At 48.6% G+C, this 12263-nt stretch overlaps 1 protein-coding gene across 1 annotated transcript in view; it reads right to left on the bottom strand.

The window, feature by feature from the left end:
* Window positions 1-12263, bottom strand: part of AMN (amnion associated transmembrane protein) — an 80842-nt gene that overhangs the window by 17779 nt on the left and 50800 nt on the right. Inside the window, exons 7-8 of the mRNA XM_029597995.1 lie at window positions 11464-11572; window positions 7963-8045 (exon numbers count right to left, since the gene is read on the bottom strand). Coding sequence (XP_029453855.1) covers window positions 7963-8045; window positions 11464-11572 — 192 coding nt within the window. The remainder of the gene's footprint in view (window positions 1-7962; window positions 8046-11463; window positions 11573-12263) is intronic.

Below are 12263 nucleotides of genomic sequence, written 5' to 3'. Positions count from 1 at the left end.
CAGATTCTTGGGATGTACCAGAGCTTTCTTACCTGGGATGGAATCTGGAGAGGCCCGCTCTAAGCACTGCTTCTCCAAAGGATCACCCGGTGCCTGAACATTCAGTCTGTACTAGTGTCTGGCAAAGGTATGCAAAGACTTCCAAGTTGCTGCCCTGCAGATCTCCTGTGGTGAGACCATTTGACACTCCGCCCAAGAAGATGCCTGCAAACGGGCAGAATGAGCCCGAAGACCAAACGGTACAGGCTTACCATGCAGCAAATATGCCGAGCCTATAGCCTCTTTCAACCAGCGCAAAATCGTAGCTTTAGATGCCATATTTCCTCATTTTGGGCCAGCCCACAGCACAAAAAGATGGTCCGTCACACGAAACGCGTTAGTAACTTCCAGATAATGCAACAACACCCGATGAACATCCAGCTTCCGTAAGTCTTTAGATATAGGGTCTGACCAGTCCAAAACGGAAAATGACAGAAGCTCCACTGACTGATTCACATGAAAAGCAGACACCACCTTCGGAAGAAAGGAAGGAACTGTCTGAAGGACACACCAGAATCCGAAATTCTCAGAATAGAGCCTGGAGCTCAGATACCCTGTGAGTAGATGTGATAGTGATAAGGAAAATCACCTTTAACGTGAGATCCTTTATTGTAGCCGTTTTCAGAGGCTCAAAGGTCACCGTACACAGAGGGCCGGATTTTAAAAGGGTTACAAACTTAAGCACATAACCCTTAAAAACCCCCCCTGCGCACACCGAGCAAGCCCCGGGACGCGTGTTGTGGGGCAGCGTGACGTTCGGGGCATTCCAGGTGGCATGGTGCAGGCCCGGGGGCGTTCCGATGGGCATGACCGAGGCCTCCGGACCAGCCCCCGGGTCGGGTGATGGCGCGGCAGCAGGCCATCAGCACGTGCGAGTTATGCCTACTTCGAGCAGGCATAACTTGTGCGATAAAGGTAGGGGGGGTTTAGATAGGGCCGTGGGGGTAGGTTAGGTAGGGGAAGGGAGGGGATGGTGCAGGGGGGATGGAAGGAAAGTTCCCTCCGAGGGCGCTCTGATTTCGGGGCGGCCTCGGAGGGAACGGGCAGTGCACGCAGGGCTCGGCGCGCGCAAGTTGCATAAATGTGCACCCCTTTGCGCTCGCCGACCCTGGATTTTATAAGATACGCGTGGCTACGCGTGTATCTTATAAAATCCGGTGTACTTTTGTTTGCGCGTGCACTGTTTTTTAAAATGTACCCCAGAGCTGAGAGAACAAAGTTCAAATTCCAAGAAGGACAAGAGTGCCTGATCGGGGGACGTAAATGTTTGCCCCCTTTAGGAAACGAGCCACATCGGGGTGAGCAGCCAATGCCACGCCTTGAATGGAACCACACAATCAACCAAGAGCTGCCACCTGAACCCTCAGGGAACTACACGATAAGCCAGGGGTCGGGAACCAATGGCTCGCAAGCCAGATGTGGCTCTTTTGATGGCTGCATCTGGCTCGCAGACAAGTCTTTAATAAAAAAGTAAAAATCTAATAAAAACCCCCACCCTCCTGACCCCCCCCCCCCAAGACCTGCCAAAAGTCCCTGGTGGTCCAGCGGGGGTCCAGGAGCGGTCCGGGAGCGATCTCCTGGACTTGGGCTGTCGGCTGCCAGTAGTCAAAATGGCGCCGACGGCCCTTTGCCCTCACTATGTCACTGGGGTCGACCAATGGCGGCGGTAGCCCCTGTGACATAGTAAGGGCAAAGGGCCGTCGGCTGCCAGTAATCAAAATGGCATCGATGGCCCTTTGCCCTTACTATGTCACAGGGGCTACCGCCGCTATTGGTCGACCACAGTGACATAGTGAGGGCAAAGGGACGTCGGCGCCATTTTGACTATTGGCAGCCGACAGCCCAAGTCCAGGAGAGATTGCTCCCGGACCGCTCCTGGACCCCCGCTGGACCACCAGGGACGTTTGGCAGGTCTTGCGGGGGTCAGGAGGGTGGGGGGTTGTAGTAAATTAATTTTGGAGGTCTTGGGGTGCGTCAGGAGGGTGGGGGTTTTTGTTAGATTTTTACTTTTTTATTAAAGATTTGTCTGTGAGCCCTGGACCCCCGCTGGACCACCAGGGACTTTTGGCAGGTCTTGGGGGGGGGGGGGTCAGGAGGGTGGGGGGTTGTAGTAAATGAATTTGGCAGGTCTTGGGGGGCGTCAGGAGAGTAGGGGGTTGTAGTAAATTAATTTGGTAGGTCTTGTATGGCTCTCACGGAATCACATTTTAAAATATGTGGCGTTCATGGCTCTCTCAGCCAAAAAGGTTCCCGACCCCTGCGATAAGCCCTTGGCGAGTCTGGATTGTAAGAAACCTAAAGTATCCGACACCGAAGACTGAGTAGGAACAATCGCCTGGTCCACACTCCAAGATTCAAAGATTCTCCACACGCGCACATACGTGAGATTGGTGGATGTCTTGCATGACCGGAGAAGTGTTGCCACCACAGCGTTCGAATACACTTTGCTCCTCGGGCAGCGCCTCTCAAAAGCCATGCCACTAGACAAAAGCGATGAACCTCTTCCAAACACATGGGCCCTTGATGGAGAAGGTCCGGGAGCAGTGGCAACCGCAGGGGACCCACCACTGCCAGATTGACCAGGTCCGCAAACCAAGGCTGTCTCGGCCACTCTGGAGCTATGAGGATGACTTCTGCTGGGCGTATCTCCACTCTCCTGAGCCCTTTGCCAATCAGCGACCAAGGAAGGAAGACATACAGCAGCACGTCTGTCGGCCAGGACAGCACCAGGGCATCTACCCCTTCTGCTCCTGTTTCTCTGCAGCGACCGAAGAAGCGCAGAGCCTTGGCGTTCTGAAATGTTGCCATGAGATCCATGCGGGGTATGCTCCACGTGTCGCATATGAGCTGGAAAGCTTCATCTGCGAGCTCCCATTTCCCGGGATCGAAACGGTGCCGACTGAGAAAATCCACCTGAACGTTATCAACTCCTGCTATGTGAGACGCTGCAATACTTACTAAATGCTTCTCCACCTAGCTGAGCAGCTGCCAGGCTGCCGTGGCCACTGGCTGGCTCTTGTTTCCCCCTTGGCGATCGATATAAGTCACCGTGGTCGCATTGTCTGAAATAATTCTGACTGACGTCCCCTGGGGGAGAGGGCAGAATGCTTGCAACGCTAACCACACTGCCCTGTTTCCAGATGATTGATCAACCACTGAGATTCTTCCTGGAACCATTGCCCCTGCACCAACTTCCTCAGGCAAATCACTCCCCATCCAGAGAGGCTGGCATCCGTGGTCACCACTGTCCATTTGGGCACCTCCAGGGGAACTCCTCAGGATAAGTTGTCCGAGATAAGCCACCAATCGAGACTGGAGCACGCCGTATCTGTAAGAGGGAGAGGTAAATGAAACTGTTCGGAGACTGGATTCCAATGCTAAAGCAACGCTGACTGTAAAGGACGCATATGAGCAAAGGCCCAGGGCACCAGCTCCAGGGTGGAAGTCATGGAGCCGAGAACTCGCAAATAATCCCGCACTCTGGGGAGATGGTTGGCCAACAAGGTAAGGAACACTCTCCCCTTTTGAGTGTGGAATAGAGCTCCCAAAAACTCCAAAGACTGGGTGGGCACCAGTCGGCTCTTGGCTAAGTTGATCACCCAACCCAGTGATCGCAGGAGTTGAAGCACTTTGCGAATTGTCAACTGGCCGAGTGACTCTGACTTTGCATGAATTAGCCAGTCGTCCAGGTATGGATGCACCAGAAACCCCTCTCTGTGCAGATGAGCCGCCACCACAACCTTGGTAAACGTTCTGGGCACGGTGGCAAGACCGAAGAGCAAAGCTCGAAACTGAAAATGGCAACCCATCACCGAGAACCTCAGAAACTTCTGGTGGTTGGCCCGAATGCCTATGTGAAGATATGCTTCTGTTAGGTCCAGTAACACCAGAAACTCTCCTTTTCTTGCCGAGGCAATGACTGACCGTAACGTCTCCTTGTGAAAACGTGGCACCCTGAGGCAGCGGTTTACGCGCTTCAAATCCAGAATGGGTCAGAAGGACCCCTCTTTTTTGGGGACTACAAAGTAAATGGAATAATGCCCTTTTCGCTGCTCCACCTGAGGAACCAGGGTGATGGCGTCAAGTTGCAGAAGGTGTTGCAAAGTATCTTGTACTGCCTGGCGTTTCTCTTCGTAACCTCATGGGGAGACCAGAAACCGCTGTGGATGGCGGTGTGCAAAATCTAAAGCGTAGCCTTGATTTATCACAGTAAGGACCCACTGATCCAATGTCACCTTGACTCATTCCTCGTAAAACAGGGACAATCTGCCCCCGACAGCTGGAACCGAGGAATGGGTTGGCGTCCCTTCATTGGGAAGACTTGGCCCCAGATGCGGACTGGGTAGCCCCGGTTCTGCCAAAGCGTCGGCCACAAAAGGGCTGAAACCAGGACTGTTGGCGACCGGATGCTTGCCGAAAGGAAGAAGCTGGAGCTCTGGATGGATAAAATCTCCGATTCCCTCTGAATCGAGACTGTGAAGAAAAGGAGCCCCTCGACTTGGGCCTATCCTCTGGCAGTCGGTGAACCTTGTTCTCCTCCAGGGATTGAATCATAACCTCGAGGTCCTTGCCAAAAAGCAATTTACTCTTGAAAGGCAACTACCCCAGCTGAGCCTTGGAGGGAAATATTCGCCGAGCAGTTTCTTAACCACAGGAGCCGACGAGCTGAGACTGCCAACACCATGAATCTGGCCGAAGTCCGTAACAGATCATAAAGTGCATCTGCACTATAAGCGATCGAAGCTTCCAGATGCCCTGCTTGCTGTGCTTCTGCATCGGAAAGACCAGCATTAGCCTGTAACCGCTGAACCCAGCGAAGGCCCGCTCGTAAGGCAAAATTGCTGCACATAGCTGCCCACACTCCCAGTGCCGAGACTTCAAAAATTTTCTTGAGCTGTAGCTCCAACTTCCTATCCTGCAGGTCCTTCAGGGCTGTAGCACCCATAACCGGGATTGTGGTCTTTTTGGTGACTGCGGACACCGCCACGTCCACCTTGGGCACCCGCAGTATGTCAATTGCTTCCTCCGGAAGAGGATATAGCTTATCCATAGCCTTGCTAACTTTCAATCCCAGATCCGGGGTATCCCATTCTCTATATAGAGAGTCCGTGTCAGAAAAATGAAAAGGAAAGGAAGTAGCCGTGCCCCTCAGACCCAACAACACTGGGTCCATGGCCCCTAGCTTGGACTCCTTTGGTGGTCCATCTATGCCTAGCTCTCCGAGTATGGCAGGGATAAGCAGAGCCAACTCCTCCCTCCTAAACAGACGGACCACCTTAGGGTCATCTCCTTCCACAATGTGAGAGCCTCGTGCTGGATCCTGTAGATGTTGATCCACAGGAGCCACCCCCATCGGAGACCCGTGGAATCAGTATCGGTCTGATGAGCCCCTGTACGCAAAGGGCGCTTAGCTTTGGATTCCCCAGAGACTCCCTTAGACTTAGACCGTTTTTGAGAAAGAGACTTGACCACTAGAGGAAGCTTTACCCCCAGCCTGCAGCTTCCCTTCCCTCCTGGCTTTAAAAGCCTTATGGAGAAATAAAATAAACTCAGAGGAGAAGGAGGAAAAGGAGGAGGCGTCAGAAGCCAACTTGGGGCTATCTTCCGTTGCAGGTAAGAGAGGCTGTAAAGGTTCGATCCCTCCAGGAAACCCTGGCTGAGGAGAGAGAGAGGAGATGAGAGAATCCCCTCCCCCATAGCTACATGAGTCGCTGATCTAAAAGACTCCAAAATGGCCTCCGTTCCTGCGCTCAGCAGGAAAGGATCTGCCTTAGCTGATCTTGGTGCAGCTAACACTGAAGGAGCTCAGGTAACCTTGCCTTTAACCATTTTCGAAGTCCCAGAGTATTCCCCCCCCCCCCCGGGAAGACATGCCGAGCACAGCCCCTCCTGAGAAAGATGCGCGCGGGCCGAGCCACATGCGTGACACCAGACCAGCGCGGCATAGGGCAGCGGGCCTGAGAGAGCTAAAATTCAATTCTCTAAAAAACAGAAAAATAATCGAGGTCTGCCCAAGTGCTGAGTCAGGGAGGGAAGAGAGAGCCACAGCGCCGGTGACACTGACAGAAAATGAAAGAAAATCAAAACTTTTTGCCCGGCAGTGGTCCACAGTCCTGATCCAGCGGGGTGGAGTGAACCGAGCTCCCCGGTGTCACACCCAGAGCTGCTAGCTTGGAACAAGAGGGCCCTTGACCCTGTAATGCAGCTGCTTCAACAACCAGTGGGGGATGGTCCCCTCAGGACCTTACAAACCCCCTGGGAGGCTCAGGATAGAAACTGCTCCTTCTTTTTTTTTTTAATTAAAGTAAAAAAGTTTTACAGACCGAAAACTCTCTAAAACTCACAGAACTCAATACTCTAAACTCCAATGAGCAATCAGCACAGATTGTAGACCTTGCACCTCCACCATCTGCTGGAGACAGAGAAATACTGCCGGACTGTAGGTGGCACCATCCTATATAAGGAGGAGTTTTGTTTTGAAAACTTTTCTGTCTCCTTTTGTTGGAGGGGGCCAAAATCCAGGAGTCTGGACTGATCCGGGTACGTACAGGGAACTAGTAATGGGCCCCACCCCTCGTGCAATTGGGGGGTGAGGAGTAAAGGCAGGGTAGAACCATATGACCCTTAAGACATAAAGCTATCTGGTCATCTTAGAAATCATAGGGCCGATTCAAACTTTTAACAGAGCTGATACATAACTATTGGCCAAGGCTCCTTCGGAAAATAAATCCTCAATATCAGAATTTGAATAATTTGATTTGAACCTTCGTTGTCTGGCATTGTATAAGATAAACAACTTCTCAGGCAAGTTTACAGATGGTTCTCAACCACAGACTGAACTGGTCTGAGCTAATACACCTGGGCTGGCTAGTTAACAACTAGAAAGTTTAAGATTCCATAACCAATACGTAAAACATTTAATTAAAGTGGCAAATTTTCAACAGGATGCCTAACTGCAGAGTTACATGCATACACTTGTAAGCTAGCACGCAAGCACAAGGTACCTACCTAAATTGTGTTTGACTATCAGGTTGCTGTGTGTCTATATATAAGCACGTAATGTGTCTCTTTCAAAAGGGTGGCGTAAGTTCCGGGCATTTTCAGCACACTGTTTCTGCATGTAATGTTTGAAAAATTATATGTGTGCTTGTAGATTCCTAACGTGTCCCCCTTCCCCCCCAAAAAAGCCTTTTTTCTTTATGCAGCTAAATGTATTCACATTAGGTGTTTGCGCTCATAGGTTTAGGAGGTTGTGAAAGCCCACTCAAATGCGTTCAGTCAATCTGCAGGCGCAACTCGTTATTTTACAGGCATTGATCCTGGCAAAGCTTTTGGGAATGTTCCCCACAATACATACACAAGCCAGCATTATTAATCTCTGTTCTGGAACATTCCTAATCATTCGATTTGGCCCTCTTTTTATGCATTCAGTTAGGATACTTCACATCATCTATGGTAATATGCGACAGTGAGCTCTCAGTGAATGTGACTTCTTTGTGCCTGCAGACAGCATTATTAATATCACTGACATATATTTACTTGAGGATGGAAAGCTGATTGCGGAAGGAAATGAAAATGTAATATTGCAGGTGGATAAACAGGGATTTCCTACCAGCTGGATTTTATTTTTTTAAGCCCAGCTTTGCTTCTGCTGCAGCGTTCCTGTCTGAGGTTAGACGTCATGGCTGCACCATTTGTTCCCAGTAAATTCTTCTTAAACCAGCATCACAGTATTCAGCTGACGTCATGCATCATTGTAGTCCGTGTGAAGCACAGTCAGCATGATGCATTTCAGCCAGGGAGCACAGCAACAGTTCTACAGTTTGCAGCTTCGTGAGTCAGACCAGATTTTTTATCGATGAGCTTTATTTCAGAGAAATTTCCCATGGAAAAGATGTGTAATAAAAGGGAAAAAAAACGTACCAGGCTAAGAAAGGTATGGACAAGTCTGTTCCGATACTTCTCTATCTCAAAATCTGGAGCATATTCCAGTGAAACAGTGGCCCCTACAGTTCAACAGGCGAAAGAGACAACAATAAAAAATTCAGAGATTACACTGGCACATCACAGCACAGTCCCAGCTAGCTAGATAAAGTATTACAGAGGTGGAAGCTTGAATTAGTAGCATTTATTTAACTAATCTTCAGAGGAGACTGGCACAATTTGGAGCATGGATACCTGTCTCTAGTCTGGGCATAAGGGTCATGCTGGGTCAGACCAAGGTCCAGCGAGCCCAGCATCCTGTCTCTTTCCTTTGATTGAGGCTCCTGTTACTAGTTTTGTCAGAATCTCTTTGCTGGAACAGAGATGTAACATTCAGCTGACAGCTAAATTTTCTTAATTTAATAGCACGGTCACATGTTTTTTCAGTCCTCAGGAAGATACATAGTAAAGATAGGTTTCCAGGTAAGAAATAAATGATTAAGCAAGTCCAGGAGTAATCAATATTTTTATGATTTAAATATCTTATAGTGGATATTAGGGATATGCATTTGTTAGAAACGAAATAGGAAATGACAATGATATTTCCTATTTATTTCTGAAATGATTGAAAATCTGACAAAATTTCAATGGCTTTTACATTTTGTTATGAAAAAAAAAAAAAATTCACTTGTCAGGCCCTGGTCTAGGGAATAGGCCAAGACCCAAAGCAGGAGCTGAGGCACACGCATGAGTGCAATGCTAGTGCCTGGGCCTCGCCTAGACATAAGCCACAGCCCAGAGCAGGGCCATGGCCTACCCTCGAGTGCAACTCCAGGGTCTTGGCCTAGGCCCGGGCCCGATGCCAGGGACTCAGCCAAAACCTGAGCAAAGGCTGTGAGAAACGCTTAGAATGTTGCTATTACAAAGAGACTAATGGATATAAGGTGCTTTAAGTTGCTTTGTGTGTCTGATATTAAAGAACTACTCTTTGTTGCTATAAGAAAGCAGGATGCTGCTATAGATAGGGTGGGAAGAGCTGACTGCTAGAATTATACTCAAACTACTATGCTAAACATAGTAGGTAGAACTAAGAGAACAGCAAAAATTATAACCTGTATGTAGAAGTTAAAAAAAAAAAAAAGCATAATCTTTGTTTGTTAGAAATCATTTAGTCTGTCTGACCCAGTTATTGCAGAAAGAGGAAACTAGTAAGCTGTGAAAAACTGCTGGAAGCCGACTAACCAGAAGGCTTCACTATAACAGAAAGATAACAGTATCAAAACACATTCTCCAGAAATCCCCTTTTATAGAAACACAATACCGGAGTAAAAATCCCCTTGTCATTAAGACCATGATAGGAGACTGAAAGATAAACAGGCCTAAGTAATGAACCAAAGTGCACAATTGCCTGCACAGCTCCTGTGAAGTCGCCTCTTTCTGCAGAAACTGTTAGCTATTAGAGATGTGAATCGTGTGATCGATCGTCTTAACGATCGATTTCAGCTGGGGGGGGGAGGGAATCGGATCGTCGCGGTTTTGTTTTTTTAAATATCGTGTAAATCGTAATTCGGGGGAGGGCGGGAAAACCGGCACACTAAAACATCCCTAAAACCCACCCCGACCCTTTAAAATAAATCCCCCACCCTCCCGAACCCCCCCAAAATGCCTTAAATTACCTGGGGTCCAGTGGGGGGGTCCCGGTGTGATCTTTTACTCTCGGGCCTCCGGTGCGTTGTAGAAATGGCGCCGGCGCTACCTTTGCCCTGTCATATGACAGGGCAAAGGTAGCGCCATTTTGTACGGCAAAACGATTCGAGTGCAGGAGGTCGTTCCCGGACCCCCGCTGGACTTTTGGCAAGTCTTGTGGGGGTCAGGAGGCCCCCCCCAAGCTGGCCAAAAGTCCCTGGGGGTCCGGGAGCGATCTCCTATGCTCCTGACGTCGGGGGACAAAAAACAAAATGGCGCCGGCGCTACCTTTGCCCTGTCATATGACAGGGCAAAGGTAGCGCCGGCGCCATTTCTACAATGCACCGGAGGCCCGAGAGTAAAAGATCACACCGGGACCCCCCCCACTGGACCCCAGGTAATTTAAGGCATTTTGGGGGGGTTCGGGAGGGTGGGGGATTTATTTTAAAGGGTCGGGGTGGGTTTTAGGGGGTTTTAGTGTGCCGGTTTTCCCGCCCTCCCCCTTCCCCCGATTTACGATTTTTGACGATAAATCGGGGGAAATCCTATTAAATATCGCTTCTAACGATTTTTGACGATTTAAAATATATCGGACGATATTTTAAATCGTCAAAAAACGATTCACATCCCTATTAGCTATGATATTAAGAAACATTAAGAAAGGCAATGTTGAAAGCAGCCCCCATACCCCCCTTCTCTTGTTCCAAAGGAAACAGGAGCAAGCTGCTAGATTTAGGGAAGTACAGAAAAAGCAACAGGCCCCTTCCTCCCCCACCCCCCCCCCCCCCCGATATGTAACAAGAAGAAACAGAAAAACAAGTTAACCGCAAGGCTTAAAAAGAGGAACTAAAATAGGTATATAAGACCCTGTGTAATCAATAACAAGCTTATGCTCTCATTGTTAACACATGCGTGTGTTGGCTTTGTTTGCATCCATTTGCAAATGATATAATAAAGGCTTCATTTCGCTGAATCTTTTGTTTGTTCACTGTTTTATCATTCCAGAGAGGGAATAATGTGATTGTTACTTCCCACAAGGCTTAGGACCAAAAAAGGTTTTCTGGGGTCAGGAAACTTCCTGGCCTCACTTTCATCATCCACCGGGGGATCTGGTGCTGTGATCCAGGTCCAGGTTCAGGCCCAAAGCCGGGGCCTTGTCCGGAGGCCACTGCTTGATGCCTGGCCCAGGCCTGATGCCGGGGCCAGGTCAGAGTCCTGGAGTCTGGAGACCAAGCCACATAGGTCATCTTCTTCGATTCTTCTTTAAATGATGTTATCCACTGGGGATGTGCCGGAGTAACTTAACCCTGGCGCCTTTCTCCTCAGTAGAGGGTGCCAATTTGATGTACAGCCCAAGCACTGGGAACCGGCCTCTGGATCAGTTCCTGGCATTGGGTCTGGTCCTACATTCACGAGAGCATTCCCCCCAGACCGGGTAAGTGGGAGCCAGAGAGGATCCCTGACCCCAGCATTTTTTGGAATAGGAAGGATGGGTGATAGGGATAAGAGGCCTCAAGAGTCCCCATTTCGTTTTTTTAATTCCTTTTTGGGGTATTTTTTTTTTTATGTTTATTTCATTTTTGAAAACTTAAAGTGAAATAAACATTTTAAAAAAATGAAATTTGTGGAAAAAAATCCCAATAACAAAATAAAAAAACTAAAATGAAAGTTTTTCCCCAGCACATCCTAGTTTTTTTTACTGTTACATATTTGTTTACTACTGAAGCGGATTTTATTGTTTTATGCTACTCTGGATTGGCTTGTTAACAAGAGGTGTAGTTTATAACCCTTCCAAGTGAATTAAATTACTCTTACCACATATATCACAGCAGTGTCCCACAGGACGTAGAGGGTTCATGCAGACAACCCCAGGACACACATTCTCCGAGTGCTGAAGTAACGCAGAGCAAATGTTTTCACGCTCCTTAAGAGAAATAAAATTCAGAGCATTACGTCTAATAACTGTTGAACTGTATCATCTCGTTTCTGCTTGGGAGGAGACTGATTTTCTAAACAGCCCACCCAGGTGTGCTGTGGGTTCTTTAGCAATCGCCATGGACTTTGTGTAAATTTCGAAAGGGAAAGTGCATGCATGCATGGTTCTCCTCTGAAAACTTCCCACCGATCCCAGCTGGGCCATGAACCCCTCACCCAATGTCTGTGGTGGCTAAATTTGGCTGGCAGACATCACGAACCTGTCTAAAAATTCAATATACACGTGCGATTTCGTACTCTCACCCGAAATATGCCTTCAGCTCAAAGCACATGCCCTGTGAAATCCCAGATATACTTTTAGCTGGGAGTAAGAGTGGGCAACTTTTAGAAAGCCTTTTACCACAGTACATGCATGAGAAATTTGTATGTATTGAGTAATCATAGTATGCAAATTTATCTCATCCATATTCATTATGGAAATCCTGGAATCCCAATTGGCTGTGGGGTCCCCAGGACAGGTTTGGGAATTCCTAACTTGAGACTCAGCCCATGGGTTCTGTGGATGAAAGCACACGTGACACCCGCTTTTCCACATACTTTGACCAACAGTAGGAAGAGGTGTTCCAATGAGTGGAGTAGGGGGGCGGAGATAGGATTTGCGTACCTGCTTTTGATTTCTG

Source organism: Rhinatrema bivittatum, chromosome 4 (genome assembly GCF_901001135.1).
Source record: "Rhinatrema bivittatum chromosome 4, aRhiBiv1.1, whole genome shotgun sequence".
Lineage (NCBI taxonomy): Eukaryota > Metazoa > Chordata > Amphibia > Gymnophiona > Rhinatrematidae > Rhinatrema > Rhinatrema bivittatum.
The sequence above is the reverse complement of the archived record's forward strand: the minus strand, read 5'-3'. Positions and strand labels throughout refer to the sequence as shown.